This window comes from Neofelis nebulosa, chromosome 1, assembly GCF_028018385.1.
Source record: "Neofelis nebulosa isolate mNeoNeb1 chromosome 1, mNeoNeb1.pri, whole genome shotgun sequence".
Lineage (NCBI taxonomy): Eukaryota > Metazoa > Chordata > Mammalia > Carnivora > Felidae > Neofelis > Neofelis nebulosa.
The window spans coordinates 131,577,016-131,603,582 of record NC_080782.1 but is presented as its reverse complement, the minus strand read 5'-3'; the positions used below and the strand labels follow the sequence as shown (position 1 = coordinate 131,603,582).

At 39.5% G+C, this 26,567-nt stretch overlaps 1 protein-coding gene across 4 annotated transcripts in view; it reads right to left on the bottom strand.

The window, feature by feature from the left end:
• The window catches only part of FNIP1 (folliculin interacting protein 1), a 155,238-nt gene extending 129,591 nt beyond the window's left edge, over window positions 1-25,647 (bottom strand). For 3 of the 4 annotated variants that reach the window (XM_058716846.1, XM_058716925.1, XM_058716994.1), the window contains exon 1: window positions 24,796-24,992. In XM_058716846.1, the coding sequence (XP_058572829.1) occupies window positions 24,796-24,887 (92 nt within the window). In that variant the 5' untranslated portion in view covers window positions 24,888-24,992. Of the gene's footprint in view, window positions 1-24,795; window positions 24,993-25,418 lie in introns of those variants that run through there. The other variant, XM_058717084.1, reaches the window with a different exon arrangement.
• Between the last annotated feature and the right edge of the window lie 920 nt (window positions 25,648-26,567).

The following is a 26,567-nucleotide window of genomic DNA, read 5'->3' as shown; positions in this document are numbered from 1 at the left end:
GTGGCTGAGGTCAGAGAGGTCTTTTCCTGCTTTCTCCTCTAGGGTTTTGATGGTTTCCTGTCTCACATTCAGGTCCTTTATCCATTTTGAGTTTATTTTTGTGAGTGGTGTAAGAAAGTGGTCTAGTTTCATTCTTCTGCATGTTGCTGTCCAGTTCTCCCAGCACCATTTGTTAAAGAGACTGTCTTTTTTCCATTGGATATTCTTTCCTGCTCTGTCAATGAGTTGGCCATACTTTTGTGGGTCCAATTCTGGAGTCTCTATTCGATTCCATTGATCTATGTGTCTGTTTTTGTGCCAATACCATGCTGTCTTGATGATGACAGCTTTGTAGTAGAGGCTAAAGTCTGGGATTGTGATGTCTCCCGCTTTGGTCTTCTTCTTCAATATTACTTTGGCTATTCGGGGCCTTTTGTGGTTCCATACAAATTTTAGGAATGCTTGTTCTCGCTTCGAGAAGAATGTTGGTGCAATTTTGATTGGGATTGCATTGAATGTGTAGATAGCTTTGGGAGTATTGACATTTTAACAATATTTATTCTTCCAATCCATGAGCATGGAATGTTTTTTCCATTTCTTTATATCTTCCTCAATTTCATTCATCAGCTTTCTATAGTTTTCAGCATACAGATCTTTTGCATCTTTGGTCAGGTTTATTTCTAGGTTATTTTATGATTCTTGGTGCCATTGTGAATGGGATCAGTTTCTTTATTTGTCTTTCTGTTGCTTCATTGTTAGTGTATAAGAATGCAACTGATTTCTGTACATTGATTTTGTATCCTGCGACTTTGCTAAATTCATGTATCAGTTCTAGTAGACTTTTGGTGGAGTCTATCAGGTTTTCCATGTATAATACCATGTCATCTGCAAAAAGTGAAAGCATGACTTCATCTTTGCCAATTTTGATGCCTTTGATTTCCTTTTGTTGTATTATTTCTTTTTCAAGTTTATTCTGTTTTCTCCTTTCTAACTCCTTAAGTAGAACACTCAAGTCATATTTTGAACAGTTCCTTCTTCTCTTATGTAAACATTATAAATTACTGTCATTGAAGCTTTAGCTACATCCAAGTTTTGTAATATGGTATTTATTATAATTCAATTCTAGTTACTTTAAATTTCCATTTAGGTTTTCTTTTCCCTGACTCATAAGTTGTTTCCCTAACTGCTCTATGAATGTCAGGGGAAAAAATGTGTTTCCTCTAATTGCTAGTTTCATGTTGATTTTGTTTTCAAAATCTTTTTGTTTTTAAGATTTTATTTTTAAGTAATCTCTACACCCAAAGTGGGCTTGAACTCACAACCACAAGATCACGAGTCCATGCTCCACTCACAGAGCCAGCCAGGCGCCCCCAGAATCTTTTTTATTCTTAACCTTTTTTTGCTACTTCTAGGGAGGCCAAGAAGGTCTAGAGTGGCTAGACCTTCAATAACTAGAAGAGATATGTTTAAAAGTCACCTACTATGGGGCTCCTGGGTGGCTCAGTCGGTTAAGCACCTGACTTCAGCTCAGGTCATGATCTCACAGTTCATGAGTTCGAGCCCTTAATCAGGCTCTATACTGATTTTGTGCCTCTCTTTGCCCATCCCTTGCTCATGCTTTCTCTCTCCACACCCCCCCCCCCCCCGCTCTCTCTCTCACACACACACACAAAAATAAAAATAAAAAAATCACCTACTATAGTAGATGTGTCCATTTCTCCTGGACATTTCTGCTTCATGTATTTCCAAAAATACTCCTCTTGGTGAGTTAACCTTTTATCATTACATTTATCATTAATAATTTTCATGTCTATTTTAACTGATGTGACTGTAGTTATCAGCTTTCTTTTTGTTGTCTAAGTATCTTTTTCTGTTTTTTTTTTTTTTGCTTTCAATCTTTCTATATTTGTATATCTTGAATATATGCTCTTTAAGCAGCAGATACAGATAGATATTATTTTTTCCAGTCCAACAAATTTTTGTCTTCTCTGCATTATTTAGTCTGCTTTTACTTAATGTGGTTTTTATAATGTGCTGGAATTTATTTCTACTACATGATTCTATTGCTTTGTACTTGTTCTGTAACTTATGTTCTTTTTCGTACCCCTTCTTACATTCTTTTTAGTTCTCTTTCTATATTCTATTTTCACTCTAATAATTTGGAAATCACACTCTACTTTTATTCATTTAGATGTGTAGCCTTGAAATTTTACCATGCATACTTCATACTTTAGTTAATATCTTTATTCTCAAAACATAATATAGAACCTTATGAAATAGAAAGGGGGCATGGGAATATGGTAGAGTAAGAGGACCCTGAGCTGAGCCCCTTCCACGTTTTCAACTAGATCCCATCCACATCCAAGTCAATAAACCAGACAGCACCTGAAGACTGACAGAACAAACTCCACAACTAAATATAGAGAAGCAAGTGCATCTGAAAGGCTAAGAAGGTCAGGAAGGTGGAGGGAGGCTGCCCACAGGAGGCAGGGAGCTGCACGAGCACAGAGGACAGAGAAACTGGCCCTCGCACCAGGGAGCGCACACAGGAAAAACTAATCCCCATAATGCCTGGCTTTAAAAGTCAGAGGACCTGAACTCAGTGAGTTAGTAAAAACCAGTGAGGCTAAGAACCTGGAGCTTTGGAGGTCAGCTGACTCAGCACTGAGTGAGCCCAAAAGGCAAGTGATAGCCCAGTCATCACCCTTAAAGAGACAGCAGCCTACACAGAGAGGCAACAGCAACAACAACCAAAAAAATGGCAACTTACACAACACTGGGGCAAAGAGGACACAGATCTCTTCACAATTATTTCTGAGTGTGTTGGGGGACTTCTCTGAAAATGAGAGAGGTGGCAGGTGCCATTTTCCTCTCCCAGCCCACAGTATAAGCACAGAGACATACACAAGAATCAGGGCTGCACAGACACTTGCTACCTAACCTGCTAGCAGCGTACCATGCTCACAAGTTCTAAGGAGAATTTGCCCACTCCAAGCCTGCTGGCCTCAGCCCTGGGCTCAGGACAAATTTTGTTAAAGCTGAAGGGGCACCCCATCCAGCAGGCCTAGTGCACAGCTGTCACCGTGCACTGTGTGCATCCATCCCACTGCACCCAGCTGTTCACCCTCAGCCACTTTCTTGTGTGTCACACAGGCACATTCCCCTGGCCACCCTGGCACACAGGGCCCAGACACCTCAGTACTTCAGAGGGTCCAGCACAGGACTAGTAGCCTGCTGCAAATTTTGCTAACACTGCCGCCCTGCTCCCAAGTTCCCTCACATGCATGCCACCCCAGAGCTGACCTGCCTGAGTCCCAATGACACCACAGAGAAAAAGTACAGCCCACAACAGCCAGAGTCAGTGCAGAGACTGCAATGAAAGGAAATGTGACTCAGGCACAAAAGCAGGGAATAAGCAACACACTTAGGATACTCTCCTGAAAGCCAGGTTCTGATAAAGAAGAGACACTGCACTGCTGGGCATTCCAGGACCTTTTCTTCATAAAGTCACTACTTTCAAGAGGAGAAGACACAGCTGACTTTCTTCAACACAGAGATGCAGACAAAATAAGGAGACAGAGAAATTTATCCCAAATGAAAGAACAGAACAAGGTCACAGTGAGCGATCTAAGAGTCAGAGATATAAGTAACATGCCTGATAAAGAATTGAAAACAATGATCATAAGAATACTCACTGGACTCCAGAAAAGAATTCAAGAAATGAGTGAGACTCTTAACACAGATATAAAAAAACAACACAGGAGAGAGGGCACAATCAATGAAATGAGAAACACGCTTGATGAAATCAAGAGGAGGATGGAAGAAGCAGAAGAATAAATAAGTGACCTAGAAGACAAGGTAATGGAAAGTAATCAAGGTGAACAAAAGTGACAGAAAAAAACTGTGCAAAATGAGAACAGACTTAGGGAACTCAGTTGACACCACCACATGTAATAACATTCATGTTATAGGAGAAGTTCCAGAAAAAGAGAAAGGAGGTGGCAGAAAATTTATTTAAAGAGCTATAATCTGGGGAAGGAAACATAGCCAGATCAAGGCGTCAAAGAGAACCCCCCAACAGGATCAACAAAAACATACCCATACCAAGGCATGTTATAATTAAATTTGCAAAATATAGTGATAAAGAAAAAAATTTTAAATCAGCAAAAGAGGCCTTAACTTACAAGGGAAAACCCATGAGGCTAGGAGGAAATTTCTCAACAGAAATTTAGCAAGCCACAAGGGAGTGGCATGATATATTCAATAGGCTGAATGGGAAAAATCTGCAACCAAAGCTACTCTAGCCAGAAAGGCTTTCATTCAGAATAAAGTAAGAGAGAGATTTCTCAAACAACAACCAAAGGAGTTCATGACCACCAAACCAGCTCTGCAAGAAATATTAAAAGAGACTCTTTCAATGGAAAAGAGACCAAAAGTGACAATATAGAAGTAGAAAACACAAAAGTAGTAAAAATGAATTACTCTTTCTGTAAAAAAAAAATATCAGTCAAGGAACTCATTAAAAAAAAGGATATAAAATATAATATGGGGCACCTGGGGGGCTCAGTCAGTTGGGCATCTGACTCTTGATCTCAGCTCAGGTCATGATCTCATGTTTCATAAGTTCAAGCCCTGTGTCAGGCTCTTCACTGACAGCGTGGAGCCTGCTTGGAATTCTCTCTCCCTCGCTCTCTGCCCCTACCCCACTCATCCTCTCTTTATCTCTCTTTCTCTCTCTCTCTCTCCCTCTCTCTCTCTCTCTCTTCCTATCCCTCCCTCCATCCCTCCCTCAAGAAAAATGAGAAAATGTAAAAAAAAAATTTTTTTTAAATACAATAACAAGAGCACCTGAGTGGCTCAATCGGTTAAGCACCCAACTTCGGCTCAGGTCACGATCTTGCCATTCCTGAGTTCACGTGCCATATCAGGTTCTGTGCTGACAGCTCAGAGCCTGGAACCTGTTTGAGATTCTGTGTCTCCCTGTCTCTCTCTGCCCCTCCCCTGCTAGCGCTCTCTCTCTCTCTCTCTCAAAAGTAAATAAACGTTAAAAAAAAAATACAATAACATACTCTTAAAACATGGGGAGAAAAGGAAAGAATGGGTTCAAACTTAAATGACCATCAACTTATCATATAGACTTCTATATGCATTAGAGGTTATATAAAAAACTAACGGTAACCATTTGTCAAAAAACACTAATAAATACGCAAAGAATAAAATGAAAACAATCAAAATATATCACTTAAAAATCAAAAAACCATGAAATAAAGACAAGAAATGAAAAAAATCTACAGAAACCACAAAATAAGCAATAATATGGCAATAAATGCATACTAGCAATAATTACTTTGAATGTAAACAGACCAAATGCTCCCCTCAAAAGACACACGGTGATAAAATGGATTAAAAAAAACAAGACCCATCTATATGCTGCCTACAAGAGACCCATTTTAGACTATATACACCTGCAGATTTAAAGTGAGGGTATGGAGAAACATCTATTATGGAAATATGCATCAAAGGGAAACCAGAGTAACAAGGCTTATATCAAACAGAATAGACTTCAAAACAAAGACAGTAACAAGAGACAAAAAAGGACACTATATTATAATAATAAAGAAGATAATCCAACAAGAAGATCTAACAACTGTAAATATTAATGCACTCAACCAACAGAGGAGCACCTAAATACATAAAACAGCTAATAAAAAATAAATAAAATAAAGGAACTAGTTGATAATAATACAATAATGCTAGGGGACTTTAACACCCTGCTTACATTAATAGACAGATTATCTAAACAGAACATCAACAAGTAAACAATGGCTCTGAATGACACACTGGAACAGATGAATTTAACAAATATATTCAGAACATTCCATTGCAAAACAGCATAATACACATTTTATTCAAACACACACAGAACATTCTCCAGAACAGATCACATATTAGCCCACAAAACAAATCTCAACAAATTAAAGAGGACTGAAATCATACCATGCATATTGTCTGGCCATAATGCTATGAAACTAGAAGTCAACCACAAGAAAAAAATCTAGAAAGATCACAAACACATGAAGGTTAAATAACATGCTACTAAACAATGAATGAGTCAACAAAAAAACAAAGAAGAAATAAAAAAAAAAATATGGAAACAAATAAAAATGAAGACACAACAATCCAAAACCTCTAGGATGCAGCAAAAGTGGTTCTAAGAGGGAAGTTTATACAACACAGGCCTACCTTAAGAAGCAAGAAAAATTTCAAACACACAGCTTAACCTTATACCTCAACAAACTAGAAAAAGAACAACAAAAAAACCTAAAACCAGCAGAATGAAGAAAATAATAAAGATGAGAGCAAAAATAAATCACACAGAAACTAAAATAACAATACAACAGATCAGTGAAACCAGGAGCTGGTTCTTTGGAAAAAAAAAAAATCAATAAAATTAATAAAGCTCCAGCCAAACTTTTCAAGAAAAAGAGTAAGGGCTCAAATAAAATCACAAATGAGAGAGAAGAAATAACCAACACCGTAGAAAAACAAACAGAGAATATTATGAAAAACTATATGCCAACAAATTGGATGACCTAGAATAAAAGGGTAAAAACATACAAACTATCAAAACTTAGGAGGAAACAGAAAATTGAACCAACCAATGACCAGAAAAGAAATTGAGTCAGTAATACAAAAAATCCCAACAAACAAAAGTCCAGGACTAGACAGCTATAAAAAAGAGCTAACACCTATTCTTCTTAAACTCTTCCAAAAATTAGAAGAGGAAGGAAAACTCTCAAATTCATTCTGAGGTCAGCATTACCCGGATACCAAAACCAGATAAAAGATACCACTAAAAAGGAGAACTACAGGCCAATATCCCTAATGAACATAGATGCAAAAATTCTCAGTAAAACACCAGCAAACCAAATTCAACAATTCATTTTAAAAATCACCACAGTCAAGGGGTTGCAAGTGTGTTTCAATATTCACTAATCAATGAGTGTGATACATCACATCAACAGGAGATAAGATAAAAGCCACATGATCATTACAATAGATGCAGAAAAACCAGTTGACAAAGTACAACATTCATTCGTGATAAAAAAAAAAAAAAAAAAAAACTCTCAACAAAACAGGTTTAGAGGAAACATACCTCAACATAATAAAGACCATCTATAAAAAACCCAGAGTTACCATCATCCTTAATAAGGGAAAAATAGCTTCTCCTCTAAGTTCAGAAAGAAGACAAGGAGATCTACTCTCACCACTTTTATTCACCTGGGTTTAGAGCTCAGGTTTAGAATCTTGCAGTTCGTGAGTTCAAGCCCCACCACAGGCTCAATGCTGTCAGTGCAGAGCCCACTTCAGATCCTCTGTCCCTCTCTGCCTCTCCCCCGCTCATGCTTGCACTCTCTCCCTCTCTCTCAAAAATAAACATTAAAAATAATTTAAAAAATAAAACAATCAACAAAACAATCAACAGCTAAGGAAACAATCAGCAAACCTAAAAGGCAACTGACAGAATGTGAGAAGATATTTGCAAATGACATATGTGATAAAGGGTTAGCATCCAAAATATATAAAGAACTTATAAAACTTAACACCCAAAAAACCAATAATCCAACTTAAAATAGGTAGAAGACATGAAAAGACATTTCTCGAGTCTCGGAAGATGGCAGCATAGGAGGACGCTGGGCTCACCGCGCGTCCTGCTGATCACTTAGATTCCACCGACACCTGCCTAAATAACCCAGAAAACCGCCAGAGGATTAGCAGAACGGAGTCTCCAGAGCCAAGCGCAGACGAGAGGCCCACGGAAGAGGGTAGGAAGGGGGGCGAGGCGGTGCGCGGTCCACGGACTGGCGGGAGGGAGCTGGGGCGGAGGGGCAGCCTGCCGGCCAAGCAGAGCCCCCAAGTCTGGCTGGCAAAAGCGGAGGGGCCAGACGGAGTGTGTTCAGACAGCAAGCGCAACTTAGTGTCTGGGAAGTCATAAGTTAACAGCTCTGCTCAGAAAGCGGGAAGGCTGGAGGACAAAGGGAGGGAGAGTTGCTGAGCCCCCGAACGACAGAGCTCTGTTTGGCGGGGAACAAAGTCCCTCGCCAGTGCCATCTCCCTCGCCCATCCCCCAGCCAAAATCCCAAAGGGAGCTAGTTCCTGCCAGGGAACTTGCTTGCTCCGCGCAAATACCCAACGCTGTGCTTCTGCGGATCCATCCCTCCGGCGGGTCTGACTCCATCCCGGTGCCACAGGGCCCCTCCTGAAGTGGATCACCTAAGGAGAAGCGAGCTAAGCCTGCCCCTCCTGCCCCCGTGCACCTTGCCTACCCACCCCAGCTAATACGCCAGATCCCCAGCACCACAAGCCTGGCAGTGTGCAAGTAGCCCAGACGGGCCACGCCACCCCACAGTGAATCCCGCCCCTAGGAGAGGGGAAGAGAAGGCACTCACCAGTCTGACTGTGGCCCCAGCGGTGGGCTGGGGGCAGACATCAGGTCGGACTGCGGCCCCGCCCACCAACTCCAGTTATGCACCACAACACAGGGGAAGTGCCCTGCAGGTCCCCACCACTCCAGGGACTATCCAAAATGACCAAACGGAAGAATTCCCCTCAGAAGAATCTCCAGGAAATAACAACAGCTAATGAACTGATCAAAAAGGATTTAAATAATATAACAGAAAGTGAATTTAGAATAAAAGTCATAAAATTAATCACTGGGCTTAAAAACAGTATAGAGGACAGCAGAGAATCTCTTGCTACAGAGATCAAGGGACTAAGGAACAGTCACGAGGAGCTGAAAAACGCTTTAAACGAAATGCAAAACAAAATGGAAACGACGACGTCTCGGATTGAAGAGGCAGAGGAGAGAATAGGTGAACTAGAAGATAAAGTTATGGAAAAAGAGGAAGCTGAGAAAAAGAGAGATAAAAAAATCCAGGAGTATGAGGGGAAAATTAGAGAACTAAGTGATACACTAAAAAGAAATAATATACGCATAATTGGTATCCCAGAGGAGGAAGAGAGAGAGAAAGGTGCTGAAGGGGTCCTTGAAGAAATAATAGCTGAGAACTTCCCTGAACTGGGGAAGGAAAAAGGCATTGAAATCCAAGAGGCACAGACAACTCCCTTCAGACGTAACTTGAATCGATCTTCTGCACGACATATCCTAGTGAAACTGGCAAAATACAAGGATAAAGAGAAAATTCTGAAAGCAGCAAGGGATAAACGTGCCCTCACATATAAAGGGAGACCTATAAGACTCGTGACTGATCTCTCTTTTGAAACTTGGCAGGCCAGAAAGGCTTGGCACGATATCTTCAGTGTGCTAAACAGAAAAAATATGCAGCCGAGAATCCTTTATCCAGCAAGTCTGTCATTTAGAATAGAAGGAGAGATAAAGGTCTTCCCAAACAAACAAAAACTGAAGGAATTTGTCACCATTAAACCAGCCCTACAAGAGATCCTAAGGGGGATCCTGTGAGACAAAGTACCAGAGACATCACTACAAGCATAAAACATACAGACATCACAATGACTCTAAACTCATATCTTTCTATAATAACACTGAATGTAAATGGATTAAATGTGCCAACCAAAAGACATAGGGTATCAGAATGGATAAAAAAACAAGACCCATCTATTTGCTGTCTACAAGAGACTCATTTTAGATCTGAGGACACCTTTAGATTGAGAGTGAGGGGATGGAGAACTATTTATCATGCTACTGGAAGCCAAAAGAAAGCTGGAGTAGCCATACTTACATCAGACAAACTAGATTTTAAATTAAAGGCTGTAACAAGAGATGAAGAAGGGCATTATATAATAATTACAGGGTCTATCCATCAGGAAGAGATAACAATTATAAATGTCTAGGCGCCAAATACCGGAGCCCCCAGATATATAAAACAATTACTCATAAACATAAGCAACCTTATTGATAAGAAAGTGGTAATTGCAGGGGACTTTAACACTCCACTTACAGAAATAGATAGATCATCTAGACACACGGTCAATAAAGAAACAAGGGCCCTGAATGATACCTTGGATCAGATGGACTTGACAGATATATTTAGAACTCTGCATCCCAAAGCAACAGAATATACTTTCTTCTCAAGTGCACATGGAACATTCTCCAAGACAGATCATATACTGGGTCACAAAACAGCCCTTCATAAGTTCACAAGAATTGAAATTATACCATGCATACTTTCAGACCACAATGCTATGAAGCTTGAAATCAACCACAGGAAAAAGTCTGGAAAACCTCCAAAAGCGTGGAGGTTAAAGAACACCCTACTAAAGAATGAGTGGGTCAATCAGGCAATTAGAGAAGAAATTAAAAAATATATGGAAACAAACAAAAATGAAAATACAACAATCCAGACGCTTTGGGATGTAGCGAAGGCAGTCCTGAGAGGAAAATACATCGCAATCCAGGCCTATCTCAAGAAACAAGAAAAATCCCAAATACAAAATCTAACAGCACACCTAAAGGAAATAGAAGCAGAACAGCAAAGGCAGCCTAAACCCAGCAGAAGAAGAGAAATCATAAAGATCAGAGCAGAAATAAACAATATAGAATCTAAAAAAACTGTAGAGCAGATCAACGAAACCAAGAGTTGGTTTTTTGAAAAAATAAACAAAATTGACAAACCTCTAGCCAGGCTTCTCAAAAAGAAAAAGGAGAGGACCCAAATGGATAAAATCATGAACGAAAATGGAATTATTACAACCAATCCCTCAGAGATACAAACAATTATCAGGGAATACCATGAAAAATTATATGCCAACAAATTGGACAACCTGGAAGAAATGGACAAATTCCTAAACACCCACACTCTTCCAAAACTCAATCAGGAGGAAATAGAAAGCTTGAACAGACCCATAACCAGCGAAGAAATTGAATCAGTTATCAAAAATCTCCCAACAAATAAGAGTCCAGGACCAGATGGCTTCCCAGGGGAGTTCTACCAGACGTTTAAAGCAGAGATAATACCTATCCTTCTCAAGCTATTCCAAGAAATAGAAAGGGAAGGAAAACTTCCAGACTCATTCTATGAAGCCAGTATTACTTTGATTCCTAAACCAGACAGAGACCCAGTAAAAAAAGAGAACTACAGGCCAATATCCCTGATGAATATGGATGCAAAAATTCTCAACAAGATACTAGCAAATCAAATTCAACAGCATATAAAAAGAATTATTCACCATGATGAAGTGGGATTCATTCCTGGGATGCAGGGCTGGTTCAACATTTGCAAATCACTCATTGTGATACATCACATTAATAAAAGAAAAGATAAGAACCATATGATCCTGTCAATCAATGCGGAAAAGGTCTTTGACAAAATCCAGCACCCTTTCTTAATAAAAACCCTTGAGAAAGTCGGGATAGAAGGAACATACTTAAAGATCATAAAAGCCATTTATGAAAAGCCCACAGCTAACATCATCCTCAATGGGGAAAAACTGAGAGCTTTTTCCCTGAGATCAGGAACACGGAACACGACAGGGATGCCCACTCTCACTGCTGTTGTTTAACATAGTGTTGGAAGTTCTAGCATCAGCAATCAGACAACAAAAGGAAATCAAAGGCATCAAAATTGGCCAAGATGAAGTCAAGCTTTTGCTTTTTGCAGATGACATGATATTATACATGGAAAATCCGATAGACTCCACCAAAAGTCTGCTAGAACTGGTACATGAATTCAGCAAAGTTGCAGGATACAAAATCAATGTATAGAAATCAGTTGCATTCTTATAAACTAACAATGAAGCAACAGAAAGACAAATAAAGAAACTGATCCCATTCACAATTGCACCAAGAAGCATAAAATACCTAGGAATAAATCTAACCAAAGATGTAAAAGATCTGTATGCTGAAAACTATAGAAAGCTTATGAAGGTAATTAAAGAAGATATAAAGAAATGGAAAGACATTCCCTGCTCATGGATTGGAAGAATAAATATTGTCAAAATGTCAATACTACCCAAAGCTATCTACACATTCAATGCAATCCCAATCAAAATTGCACCAGCATTCTTCTGGAAACTAGAACAAGCAATCCTAAAATTCATATGGAACCACAAAAGGCCCCGAATAGCCAAAGTAATTCTGAAGAAGAAGACCAAAGCAGGAGGCATCACAATCCCAGACTTTAGTCTCTACTACAAAGCTGTCATCATCAAGACAGCATGGTATTGGCACAAAAACAGACACATAGACCAATGGAATAGAATAGAAACCCCAGAACTAGACCCACAAACGTATGGCCAACTTATCTTTGACAAAGCGGGAAAGAACATCCAATGGAAAAAAGACAGTCTCTTTAACAAATGGTGCTGGGAGAACTGGACAGCAACATGCAGAAGGTTGAAACTAGACCACTTTCTCACACCATTCACAAAAATAAATTCAAAATGGATAAAGGACCTGAATGTGAGACAGGAAACCATCAAAACCCTAGAGGAGAAAGCAAGAAAAGACCTCTCTGACCTCAGCCGTAGCAATCTCTTACTCGACACATCCCCAAAGGCAAGGGAATTAAAAGCAAAAATGAATTACTGGGACCTTATGAAGATAAAAAGCTTCTGCACAGCAAAGGAAACAACCAACAAAACTAAAAGGCAACCGACGGAATGGGAAAAGATATTTGCAAATGACATATCGGACAAAGGGCTAGTATCCAAAATCTATAAAGAGCTCACCAAACTCCACACCCGAAAAACAAATAACCCAGTGAGAAATGGGCAGAAAACATGAATAGACACTTCTGTAAAGAAGACATCCGGATGGCCAACAGGCACATGAAAAGATGTTCAACGTCGCTCCTTATCAGGGAAATACAAATCAAAACCACACTCAGATATCACCTCACGCCAGTCAGAGTGGCCAAAATGAACAAATCCGGAGACTATAGATGCTGGAGAGGATGTGGAGAAACGGGAACCCTCTTGCACTGTTGGTGGGAATGCAAATTGGTGCAGCCGCTCTGGAAAGCAGTGTGGAGGTTCCTCAGAAAATTAAAAAAAGACCTACCCTATGAACCAGCAATAGCACTGCTAGGAATTTACCCAAGGGATACAGGAGTACTGATGCATAGGGGCACTTGTACCCCAATGTTTATAGCAGCACTCTCAACAATAGCCAAATTATGGAAAGAGCCTAAATGTCCATCAAATGATGAATGGATAAAGAAATTGTGGTTTATATACACAATGGAGTACTACGTGGCAGTGAGAAAGAATGAAATATGGCCTTTCGTAGCAACGTGGATGGAACTGGAGAGTGTGATGCTAAGTGAAATAATCCATACAGAGAAAGACAGATACCATATGGTTTCACTCTTATGTGGATCCTGAGAAACTTAACAGAAACCCATGGGGGAGGGGAAGGGAAAAAAAAAAAAAAAAGAGGTTAGAGTGGGAGAGAGCCAAAGCATAAGAGACTGTTAAAAACTGAGAACTGAGGGTTGATGGGGGGTGGGTGATGGGTATTGAGGAGCGCACCTTTTGGGATGAGCACTGGGTGTTGTATGGAAACCAATTTGACAATAAACTTCATATATTGAAAAAAAAAAAAGACATTTCTCCAAAGGAGACATACAGATGGCCAACAGACACATGAAAAGATGCTAAACATCATTCATCATTAGGGAAATGCACATCAAAACAACAGTAAGATATCACCTCATACCTGTCATATGACTAACATCAACAACACAAGAAACAATAGGTGTTGGCCATGATGCTGAGAAAGGGGAACTCTGCTGCACTGTGTTGGGGAATGCAAACTGGTTCAGCCACTCTGGAAAACAGCAGAGGTTCCTCAAAAAGTTAAAAATAGAACTACCCTATGATCCAACAACTGCACTACTGGTTATTTAACCAAAGAATACAAAAATACTAATTCAAAGGGATACGTGCACCCCTGTTTATGGCAGCATTATTTGCAATAGCCAAGATATGGAAACAGCCCAAGGATCCAAGTGGAAGATTGTAAGCTTCTAGGGATTTATCCATCTCTTCTAGATTGTTCAATTTATTGATGTATAATTGTTCACAGTAGTTTTTTTCTGATTTTTTGCATTCTGTAATATCAGTTGTAACTTCTCTCTCATTTCTGATTTCATTCATGTGAGCCATCTTTTTCTCTTAGGAAGTCTAGCTAAATGTTTGTCATTTTTATCTTTCCAAAGAACCGGTTCTTAGCATCACTGATCTTTTCTATTGTCTTTTTGTCTCCACCTCATTGATACCCACTCAGATCTTTATTATTTCCTTCCTTCTACTTACTTGGGTATCACTTGTTCTTTTTTTTCTATTTCCTTTACATGTCAAGTTAGATTGTTTGAGATTTTTCATGTTTCTTGAGGCAGGTCTTTATTGCTATGAAATTCCCTTCTATAACCACTTCTGTTGCATCCCAAAGATTTTGGTATATCATATTTCGGTTTTCATTTGTCTCTAGATATTCTTTTATTTCTCCTTTGATTTCCTCAATCACATTTTTATGGTTTTTCCATTTTTCTTCTTGTAATTGATTTCTGGTTTTATATTACTGTGGTTGAAAAAATGCTTATATGCTTTCAATTTTCTTGAACTTATTCGGAGTTGTTCTGGGACCTAATGTGATCTATCCTGGAAAATGTTTCATGTGGACTTGACAAGAATGTGTATTCTGCAACTTTTGGATGGCATGTTCTCTCTATATATCTATTAAGTCCATCTGGTCTAACATATCATTTAAAACCAATGTTTCCTTATCAATATCGTCTAGATTATCTATCCATTGACATAAGTGGGGTATTAATGTTGCCTACTATTATTCTGTGGTCAATTTCTCTCATCAAGTCTTTCAATATTTGCTTTATATATTTTAGTGCTTCTATGCCAAGCACATACATGTTTATAAATGCCGTATCTTCTTGCTAAATTAACCACTTTATCATTATGCATTGCTCCTGTCTTTTATTACATTCTTTGTTTTCAAGTCCATTTTGATAGAAGGACAACTACATCAGCTTTGTTTTCATCTCCATTTGCATGGAATATCTTTTTCCATCCCTCTATTTTCAGTCTCTGTGTGTCCTTATTCTGGAGTGAGTCTCTTATAGGCAGCATACAGATAAGTCTTTTTTAAAATCCTCTGAGCCACTCTATGTCTTCGGGTTGGTAAATTAGTCCATTTACACTTAAAGTAATTATTGATAGGTGTGTATTTATTGCCATTTTATTAACTGTTTTATGGCTGTTTTTGTAATTCCTCTCTGTTCTTCTCTTTTTTCTTCACTCTTGGTAACTTTCTTGATAATTTCTTATTGTTATGTTTAGATTCCTTTCTCATTTTCTTTTATACGTTTACTACAAGGTTTTGCTTTGTGGTTACCATGAAGTTCTCATATGACATCCTCTATACAACAGTATATTTTGAGTTGATAGTAACTTACATTTGAATATATTCCAAAAATGTACATTTTTATTCTTCCACAATGTTTTATGTTTTTGACATTGCAGCTTACACATTTTTATTTTATGTATCCCTGAGTAAGTTATTGTAGTCTTAGTTTCATCTCTTGATATTCATACTAGTTTTATGTGATTAAGCCACTACCTTTACTGTATATTTATATTTTCCAACGAGATTTTACCTTTACTATGTTTATCATTAATTTTTATCATAATTAATTAGCCATTTATTTTCCCCTTAAAGAAATCCCTTCAGCATTTCTTATAAAGCTGGTTGCTGGTAATGAACTCTATCAGCTTTTGCTTATTGGAAAAAATCCTATTCTAAAATATAACCTTGGGGCGTCTGGGTGACTCAGTCAGTTAAGCATCCGACTTCAACTCAGGTCATGATCTCGCGATTCGTGAGTTCAAGCCCCACATCGGGCTCTGTGCTGACAGCTCAGAGCCTGGAGCCTTCTTCAGATTCTGTATCTCCCTCTCTCTCTGCTCCTCCCCTGCTCACATTCTCTCTCTCCCTCAAAATAAATAAACATTTAAAAAAAATTTTTTTAAAGATAACCTTGCTAGGTAGTGAATTCTTAATTGCATGTTTTCTCCTTTCAGTACTTTGAATAGGTCACACCATGCTCTTCTAGCCTAGAAAGTTTCTGCTGAAAAATCTGCCTCTAGTACTATGGGGTTTCCCTCGTATAGAAAGCGTTGTTTTTCTCTTGCTGCTTTTAAGTCTCTCTTTAACTTTTGACATTTTAATTATAATGTGTTTCGGTGTGATCTCTTTATCTTATTTGGAATTCTCTGGGATTCCTGGGCCTGGGTGTCTGTTTCCTAACCCAGAATGAGGAAGTTTTCAGCCATTATTTCTTCAAGCAATTGTTCTGCTCCTTTCTCTCTCTCCTTCTAGGCCCTATAACATGGATGTTATTCTGCTTAATGTTGTTGCAAAGTTCCCTTAAGGCATCTTCACTTTTTAAAATTCTTTTTGCTGCTGTCTAGGTAACTTTTCGTTGCTTTGTCTTCTAGCACACTGATCCATTCTTCTGCTTCATCCAGTTTGATGATAAACTCCTCTAATATATTTTCCAGTTCAGTTTCTGTATTCTTCAACTCTGTGACTTCTTTTTGCTCCTTTCTTTGTATATTTTTTGTATATTTTGATTATTTTATACAAAATATATTTTGTATATTTTTTGAAGTTTTCACTGTGTTCATTCATTTCCCTTTTGAGTTTAGTGATCATATTTATAACCATTACTTTGAACTCTTTATCAAGTAGATTACTTACCTCCACCTCAGTAAAGTCTTTTTCTGAGATTTTATCTTGTTCTTTTGTCTAGAACATATTTTTCTGTCTATTCATTTTACCCAATTCTAATTCTTCACATTAGGTGAAATAGCTACCTCTCACAGTCTTAAAGAAATGGTCTTTGGAAGAAATGACATGAGGGGCCCAGAAGCTCAATCCCCCTTCCACCCAGCAACCAGAGCTAGGCACTTAACGGGCACCCCCCCATGTGGGCTGAATACAACATCTGGATATGACAAAGCTGCAGCTACAATGTGGGGAGTGGGGTGTACTTACCCAGACAGCTGTGGCACAGAGGGTCAGGGTACTTGCCCAGCCAGCTATAGTGCAGCTGCAGCTCAGGGGGTGTGAGATGCTTGCAGGCTGACTGTGATATGGCACATGGGGGGTGGAGCACACCCACCTGCACTAACAGGTTAGGACATTGCCAAAGTGGTGCTCACAAATGCTGGCATTTACAAGAGAGACTGAGATGACAAAAATAGCACCCACCAGCAATTCTGTGGCCAGAGAGAGTACCAACAGATTCCTGCCCTTCTGGCAGTCCCTTTAAGAATAAAGACTAAGACTTTCTCCTTCACATATGGTCCAGGTGCTTTTCAATCTGCTCATTTTTTGCTAGCTCCTAGGGTGAGTGAGTCTGCCTGCAAGACCTTTAAGAGGAGGTTCTCCATTTCCTCCAGTTCTATGGTTCTCCTGGACATAGTCTCCACTGGTCTTACACTTTGGGGACTTGTTTCTATGGTGAAGAATCCAAGGGTTGGGGTACCTGATGTGGAGCACAAAACACTTGCTCCTCAGGGGAAAGATTTTTAAGATCCCTCCTGATTGCAGGTCAGTGTACCTGGGCCGGGATTTCTGGCAAGAGTGTTATCTCTGCCTCTCCTACTCATCTCATTGTGGCCCTTTTGTTCTTTGCTATGGAAGAACTGTTTGTCTGGTTTTCAGAACTTTTCCAGAGGAAGTTATTTCAAATGTAGCTATAGATTTGCTGTGTCCAGTGAGAGAAGGTGAGTTCAGGATCTTCCTACACCTCTATCTTAAAATGTTCCTTTGAGGTCCAAGTTTTACAATCTGAATACTGAAGCTGTATTTCAATCACCTATTTTCCTTCAGTAAACATAGTTCTGAAAAATAAATCTAATACTACTACTTAGAGACAGAAAAGCAAAACAAGTTAACAATAAAATATGTTTGCAATTCTCTGCAAAGTTAGACTCTTAGGACCAAATATTGCTGCCAAAGAGCATTAACATGTAATTACTTACAATTCTCAGCTTCTCGCTTTAATAAGAAAAGTATGATCCCACAGGATTCTCTGTAAAGAATATTAAAACTTTCTACTATTTCTAATATAGAATTAAAAGGTACAATTTATGGAAAAGTGGTATTTTTTCAATAACAAAAGCCCTTGTAAATGCAGCAAATATTTAGAAAGCACAGTGAAAAAAAAACAAAATTTCTCAAATGCAATTCTTACAAACATTGACATTAAAAAGCCAGCTTAAGAACTTCAGAAGCTTAAAATGTGACATAAAATCAGAATACTGAAAGTGAAAAAATAACAAAGCATTAAAGAAGGTTTCGCCTACAAAAATAAAAAGCGTTAGCAGTGAAGCCATTTTTCACCTCATTTACTCCACATCTATCTTTCTCCCCTAAACATGCTCATCTCAAAAAAAAAAAAAAAAAAAAAAAATTAAGGTCACTAATTATCTCCAACATGACAAATCCAATAGATACTTTTCTCTTTGTCATCTCACAAGACCTGTCAGCAACCAGCATACAAAAGAGTTCATCATACCATCCTTTTTCAAACACTTCCCCCTTGGAGCTTTCCTGACACCACACACCCCTGGCTTTTCCATGGTTTCTCGTGCCATTTTCTTCTGTAGAAAAGACTTTCTTCTCCTACATCTGTACTTTTAAAATTTCTTCAGAGCAAAGCCCTGTTCTTTCCAATACCCAATCTACACCTTTTCCTAGATGATCTCATCCCTCCCCTTAGTTTTAATATTGACCATAAACCCAAATTCCTATCTCCAGTCACAACTCTATTGTGAATCAACCTCTGCCATGAATTCTCCATTTACTTCATTGAACTGTCAACTGGACATCTCGAAGTGGATATCTCAGTGGCAAGTAAAACTAGACCAAATGTCCAAAATAGAACTTTTGACTCTCCCTCTGCCTTTGAAATTATTTCATACATACATTCTACAAATATTTACTAAGCATATGTTCAGGCACTGTGCTGTATATTGGCACAACAATGTGAACTTGGGGGAGATGGATGGTAAGTTGTAAAAAGAGCTGTGATGAATATAAATCATGCCTTATGATACAGAATAAGGGGGGAAAGCTGCTGCTGATACACTAGTCAAAACATGCCTCTACAATCTTTATCCTCTCCCTCAAAAAATGGCACCAATCTAAAGGCTCCAGGCAGAAACCTAGGTATCTGTTTCCCACAAACAATCCAACAGGCGGCTCTACAGGGTTCTAACTCCAAATCCACCTTGAAGTTGAAGAGAACACAAGCAAGCAAAAAAGAGAGATATGGACACATAATGACAATTTTAGCAGATATCACAGTAGGAAATGCATTAAGCTATGGGAGAAAACTGCACCGAAACCCAACTCAGTCTGGGAGAAATCAGAAAAAGCTTCCCGGAGGAAGGACAATTAGGATAAGTCCAGATGATCACTAAAAAAATGCCAATCAAAAAAGATATACATGACTATGTCAAGAACAGAGAATAGGACATCATAGCACATCAGAGAATCTAAAACATGTCCAAGGTGATAAAATCATAGAAGAGGGAGAGGGGATTAAGAAAAGGCCAAAGGAAAGCAGAAGTTTTCAAAGATTAAAAAGATCATGGCACAAGGGCAGAGAAGTCAACTTGAAAAGTCTTCTATGGGCCAAATATGGGACAATTTGGACTATAAGGAATTAAAATACATCAAAATCCAGAAGCTTGTGATGACAAAAAATGAAAATTAAAGTGAAAACTTTCACCGAACAATTCATTATAAATTATTCTGACAAATGATAAAGGCAAACAATCAAATATATGTTACCTTTCCTATAGCAAAGAGTAGCCAAATAGGTGGTAAGAGAAATCTCTTCCAGGAAATAAATGTGGGAAGAATTAAAGAATCAGGATATCACCATTTCACAATTCCTAACAAGATAGTGGATTCAGACAATAATCAACAAAAGATGCTAAAACCATTAAGGAAAGGAGAATCTTATAATAGAAAAACAAGGCTGATACAATGTGAAATTACTCATCAATCTAAGCATCACTAAAAGGGGGACAACTTGACACTATGTAATTCTAATGGAAAGGAAGTATACGAAAAACATCTATGGGATATTTTTATTTAAAAAAAAAAAAAACTGGACCTGAATCTAATAAAGTATCTAACTACCAGTTCTCAGGAAATAGATAATAAGCTAAAGCAGTGGTCCTCAATCTTGAGCATGAGAATAACCTGTAAGGAACTGGTTAAAACATACATTGCTGGGAAGCACTGAATTAAAGAAACCCATAAGAAAGCAAACATAAAGAATGTGGGAAATTTTAAAGGAAAAATAACCCAGTTTCAGCAACAAATCCTATTTTAAAAGGGTGAGAGGGATGTTATAGAATCAAAATTACTTAAGCAACGTAACTGCAAATATAATATACAGACCCTTTTAAGATTCTAATCCAGGGGCACCTGGGTGGCTCAGTCGGTTAAGCGTCCGACTTCGGCTCAGGTCATGATCTCGCGGTCCGTGAGTTCGAGCCCCACGTCAGACTCTGTGCTGACTGCTCAGAGCCTGGAGCCTGTTTCAGATTCTGTGTCTCCCTCTCTCTCTGACCCTCCCCCGTTCATGCTCTGTCTCTCTCTGTCTCAAAAATAAATAAACGTTAAAAAAATTAAAAAAAAAAAAAAAAAGATTCTAATCCAAACAAAGTCACTGTAAAAAGACATACTGAAACAACTAAGAAAATATTAATATAGCCTAAGAATAGATATTAAGAAATATCTACAATAATAGAATAATGGCTATGTTTTTAAAAATGACCTTAAGTTAATTTAAAAACAAGGTCAAGGCTAGAAACTTTGCAAAAGCCACACAATATACGGCCACTTTAAGGAGTTTGGGCCCAAACAGAATGGTTTTACACATAAACATGGAATCATCATACCACAACAACTTCTGGTTTCTGAATGTCATGTGCTAATAAGCACTGCATTAAGTACTTAACCATGACTTATCTCTTTGAATCCTTAAAATAACTCTGTAATGCAGATATTAAATTCTATAACACTTTGCATGCTGATCATAATCAGAATTAGCATTTGTAAAGGATGAAGTGTTGAGAATAGTCTGGAGAAAGGCAAGAGGAACAGAAAAAAGAACAATTAAGAGATTGTTACAACAGGGTAAGAATTTCTGATACAGACAGGAAGAGCAAAAGTTCACGTATTAAGAATAAAACAAAAATACAGAATTTTTTAACTAAACATTAATTATGTCCTACAGACATTTAGCTCTGAAACAAACTTCTTCTCCAAATTAGACTTCTTCCCAGAAATTTTATTTTTAAATTAAAGCAATCATTTCATATGCACTATAGTTATTGGACTTACACTTAATTCTTCCATTGCAAAGTGGTGTGATGGAGAAAACATAAAATTATTCATTTTCCTAAAAGAAACTTCTTCCCCAAATTCTCCAAACTATGAAACAAGTTATTGTTTTAATTCTACAAATTACTGAAATAATATCCCTGTGATATTTTTCACACTCATCTCCAGCTCAAGAAGCTTAGATAAGCACACAATATTTTAAGGCTCCTAACGCTTCACATCACAAGTTTCTCCTATCCTAGAGCCCTACTGTGACTTATTACCACAGTAGCCTTGTATATTGTTAACTCTAGAAACTGACTCTTAGACGCTGAACTGTGGTTAGTTGCCAATGGCTAACAGTGTCCAAGTCAGATTTAACAACTTAAGCTGACTGAAACAAAACAAAACCAAAAAAGGATTCTAGAAAGGAAAGCATGATATACTGGAATGAAATTTTAATCTACTCTAAAATCTGAGTTACATCATTTGTTATTAGGGAAATGCAAATCAAAACCACAATAAGATTCCACTACATCCACTAAAATGGCTATAATCAGAAAGACTCAAAAATGGTCAACACGGTAAATATTGTTGGTGTTTTTTACAATACAAAAAAAAAAAAAAACTTTGAAAGACCAGCAATATCAGCTTTTGGAGAGGATAGAGAAACTGTAACCTTCACACACTGCCGGTGGGAAAATAAAATGGTACAATTACTTCAGAAAAGTTTAGCAATTTTTTAAAAAAATTTCTTTCCTTTTTGAAGGTCACTTATTTATTTCGAGAGAGAGAGAGAGTGCATAGGCACAAGCGGGGGAGTGGCAGAGAGAAAAAGGACAGAGAATCTCCCAAGCAGGCTCCACGCTGTTGGGACAGAGATGGATGCAGGGCTGGATCTCATGACCCTGAGACCATGACCTGAGCCAAGATCGAGAGTTGGACGACCAACTAACCAAGCGACCCAGGCACCCCAAGTTTTTAAAAAGTTAAGCGTATACCTAGCATGTGACCCAGCAATCCCACTCCTAGGTAACCATCCAAGAGATATGAAAACATATATCTGCATAAAGATTTGTACACAAATGTTCATAGCAGCATTGTTCATCACAACCCAAATCTGGAAACAACCCAAATGTTTGCCAGTTGGTAGTGAATGGATAAACATATTTTGGTACATCCATACAATGGAATACTACTCAGCAACAAAATAGAAAGAACTACTGATAAGTGCAACTTAGATGAATCTCAAAATCATCACTCTGATTTAAAACAAGCCAGACAGAAAAGGCTATAAACAATATGATCACATTTATAGGAAATTTTAGAAAAGTCAAACCTTTTGTCATTAGAGCAGATAAGGGACTGCCTTGAGTGACAATAGTTTAAGAATGGACTGCAAAGAGGCTTAAGGGAACTTTCTGGGGATGGAAGTATTCTAAAACTTCACTGGGGTAGTGAGTACAAAACTGTGTACATATAACAAAATTCACAGAACTGTGCTCTTAGAGTGGCTCAATTTCATTGCATGTAAATTATAGCCCAGTGAAGTTGTTTAAAAAAAAATACCTGGGCTAACTAGATCTACAAGTTACTAGCTGTGTGAATGTTAACTAGTTTTCATTTTCTCACATTTACACTTGTACACATTTTATTTTTAAAAGCAATCATTTCTAAATTGTACTGCACTTATTGGGCTTACACATAATTCTTACTTCCACTGGAAAAAGGATCACATAGTTATCTATATTGCTACTTGTTCTATCTCACAAGGTTGTTGTGAAATATCACATGAGATAACTAATGAGAAAGTGCTTTGGCAACTCTAAAATACTATTACACAACTATATAGTAGGCTTTACATTTTTTAAAAATAGACATGAAAATTTTTTTTCACAAGTGAGTGACTTGAGACCTTTGGAAACCTGAGTACCCCAAAGTCAATCTTTGCCCAGAAATGGAAAGCCTAATCAAGTGTCACCTTTATAATATTCTCAACCTGCTTTCTACTGACTCCTGATTTACTGGATGTCTCAATGGAGTATTAACTAGACTACACTTTCATCTTTCAAAAGAAAATCAGGAAAGAAATGTTTTTTAAAAGTTATTAGATGAGCATGGCAAGGCATTTATTTCCAAGTGCAAAAGACCCAAACCTAGAAAAACATCTTTTACTAAATAAACACCTTTCCAAAATGTCTATGCTGAGATTTTTCTTCCTCTAAAAGTCAGTGAATTTCTTTCCATTTAATACTACAATTCCACATGTATTACTCAATGTTTAATAATGTGACCTGCATTACAAAGAGAGTGAATAATTTTAAGAATATCAAAACCTTGTACCAGTGTGGTACAGTCATTTCAAACTTTTGCCTGTTGCAAAATTTAACAGACTCTCATTTTTTCCTACTACTACTGAACAACTGGGCTCTCTGCTGTCCTACCAGGTTTGAGTGATACGTGACATTTAGCCCAGTTATATTTACAAGTTTCCACACCGCAGCAAGCATGAAGGCTATGTGAAAGACATAACCTCTTCTTCAAATGAGGTTTGGAGACTAAATTTTACCTTGAATTCACGTTTCTATTACATTAAATCTTACAATTCTACGAAGTTTTTTCTGCCAGCAACAGGTAGTGCAACCAAAAATGAACAAAGCCTGTAATACCACAAAAGATTTTGCTATCGTTTTCAATTTTTAGACTTATTTTTGGTAAATTCTAACGGGATGATTCGATGGTCAATTCTAAGACCGTGCTTCATCTGGATCAGTCCAGTCAGTAGTAACCATAACCTCTTAGGTTTCATCTTTCTCCTTCGATAACACTAAGATCGCTCGTTCCGGCAACTGCACACCTCCAGTATTCGTTTCCAAGAAACCTGAAAGAATGGCACCTTGCCTACTTGCTCCTCTAGTCTTCTACCCTCAGAAGGTTGCCCAAAACGTGCAGCTCTCTCCACAACAGCAAGCAAGGGGAATGGAACACCCAGAGGGCGACTTGGTCGCTAGGAGGAGGGGAGAACTTCTCGGCCCAGAGGACGGAGGCTGAGATCCAACCCAGCCCGCTCCCAACTCTACTCGCTTCCAGGAAGGAGTGTGGACCCTACGCTCAGGCCGCGGTGGTCGGTGGGGAAGGCACAGCCGCGCGTGGAAGTCGGGCAGGATATAAACAAACAGATCGGGAGGAGGGGGAAGGGGCCAGTAGAGGGATAGGGGTGGTGGGGAGGCAGGACCTCGCTCTAGCCCTCTAGCACAAGTCCCCAGCTGCCCAGCCCCACCTCACTGAGGCCCAGGTCCAAGCACCCGCGCAGCAATGCCGCGCGGACACGAACACCGAAGGCCCCTGCACATCTGGAGCCCCAAGCCCACAAGGCCATCGTCTCCGCGCCCCCCCGCCCCGCAGCGCCCTACCTGAACGCGCAATCTGGGTCCCGAGCGTCCCGACCGGGCGCGCCCAGCCCGCTCCTCTTGCTGAAGAGCTTCTGGAACAGCGTAGGGGCCATGCTGACCACGGCCAGATCAGGGTTGTTCCTTAGGGCGATTGCTAGGCCCCCGCTCCTAGAGCCGCCCCGCCACCCCCATGAGCGCCTCAGTCATATGACAGAAATTAGTCACTTCAAACGGCCACGGCGCGCGGGGCGGGGCGCGAGGCAAGACCGGCGTCCATTGGCTGGCGGTGAGCCGCATCACGTGGCGGCGCGCAGAGCAGGGGGCAAGGCGGGGGCGTGGGGCGGAGCTGGCCCCCATAGGCTAACGAGTGGATTCCCTCACGTGGCAGCTCACGGGGCGGGGTGTGCGCGGAAAGGAGGGGAGGGGCGGGGAATAGAGGTGGTTGGGGAAGTGAAGGGGGAACGCGCTCGGGTCACGGTCCTTCTCCGTGACGTTGGCTGCTGCTATCTGAGGCTACGATGCCCGGGACTTTGCGATGCGGAAGGCTTCGGCTCCCTGCACCCACGACAAAGCGGGATGCTTAGAGCTCCACGGGCAATCGACCCTTCCCTGCCCTTCCCTCTTCAGCCTCCAAGGTTTTGTACCTCCATCCGGCGCCTGCCTGGGTTCGGTCGCCCCCTCAGCGGGGAAGGTGTTCGACCTAGGCTAGACTTTGAGTGCGGAGCCACGGGCCTGCCCGCGCCAGGCCGCGAGGTGTGTGGGCTCAAAGCTTGACAGCGCGTGGCTGGTGGAGAATCCTGCCCAAGACACCCTCCACAGCCATGACCTCCAGCAGAGAAGACCTCGGCCAGGGGCTCTGGGCAGCCACCTTCAGGGTTTACCACAGGCTCCTTGAACCCTCGAACCCAGACACCGGGAATTAGCCTTTTGTGAGAGCTAATGATGGGAAGCTCAAGATTTAAGGATTTAAGCTTTATCTTAACGTCTATTACGTAAGGGAGAGAGGAATTCTACAGTGGAATTGTACACAAATGGATTTGATGGGAGGAAAACCACTTCCCAAAGAAAAATACATGGCTTGAAAATGACCTTACAGTCTTATTAAACCCAGGACGCCAAAATTTATCAGGGTTCCGATCAAACTGGTCTAAATAAATTTTCAGTACCTGCATTAATTCCCCCACTCCCCCTCCATAATAGAAATTTTTGTACCATGGGACGAAATTCTCCGACAAATATGGATGTCAGTAAATGACCGGTATGTGGTTGGAAGGCTAGATTTTAAAAACCCTTTTGAAAATTTATTTAATTAGGCAGAAAAATAAAATAGTCTTTTCCTTGAGTGGCTACCAACTCCCACTAATTTACAGCTAGAGTTTAAACTCTAAAACAAGTGGTCTTCTGTAGAAAAAAGAAAACAAGTAGGCAGACTGACAATTTCAGCGGTTACCATGAGTTTCACTGTTGCAAGATTTTTTTTTAAAGCACTATAGATGATTAAGAAACTAATTTATTAATTCCACAAATGCTTAAGTGTCCTTGGTCTGGGTACTGGGGATCCAAAGTAAACAAAGAAAGCATGTCTAACTTTCTTTATGAGGAGACAATAAGTAAGGTAATTTTAGACTAGCTTCTGAATGAGAACTAAGTAATGAAACGAGGGAAGTGGGGAAGGTCTTTCTGAGAAGGTGACATACAGCATTCTGGGGTTAAGATTCATTTACCAAGCCCCATAGTTTATTGGGCAATACAGGCTCAAAACATCAGGACAGTACATGTATAAAGATAATCCT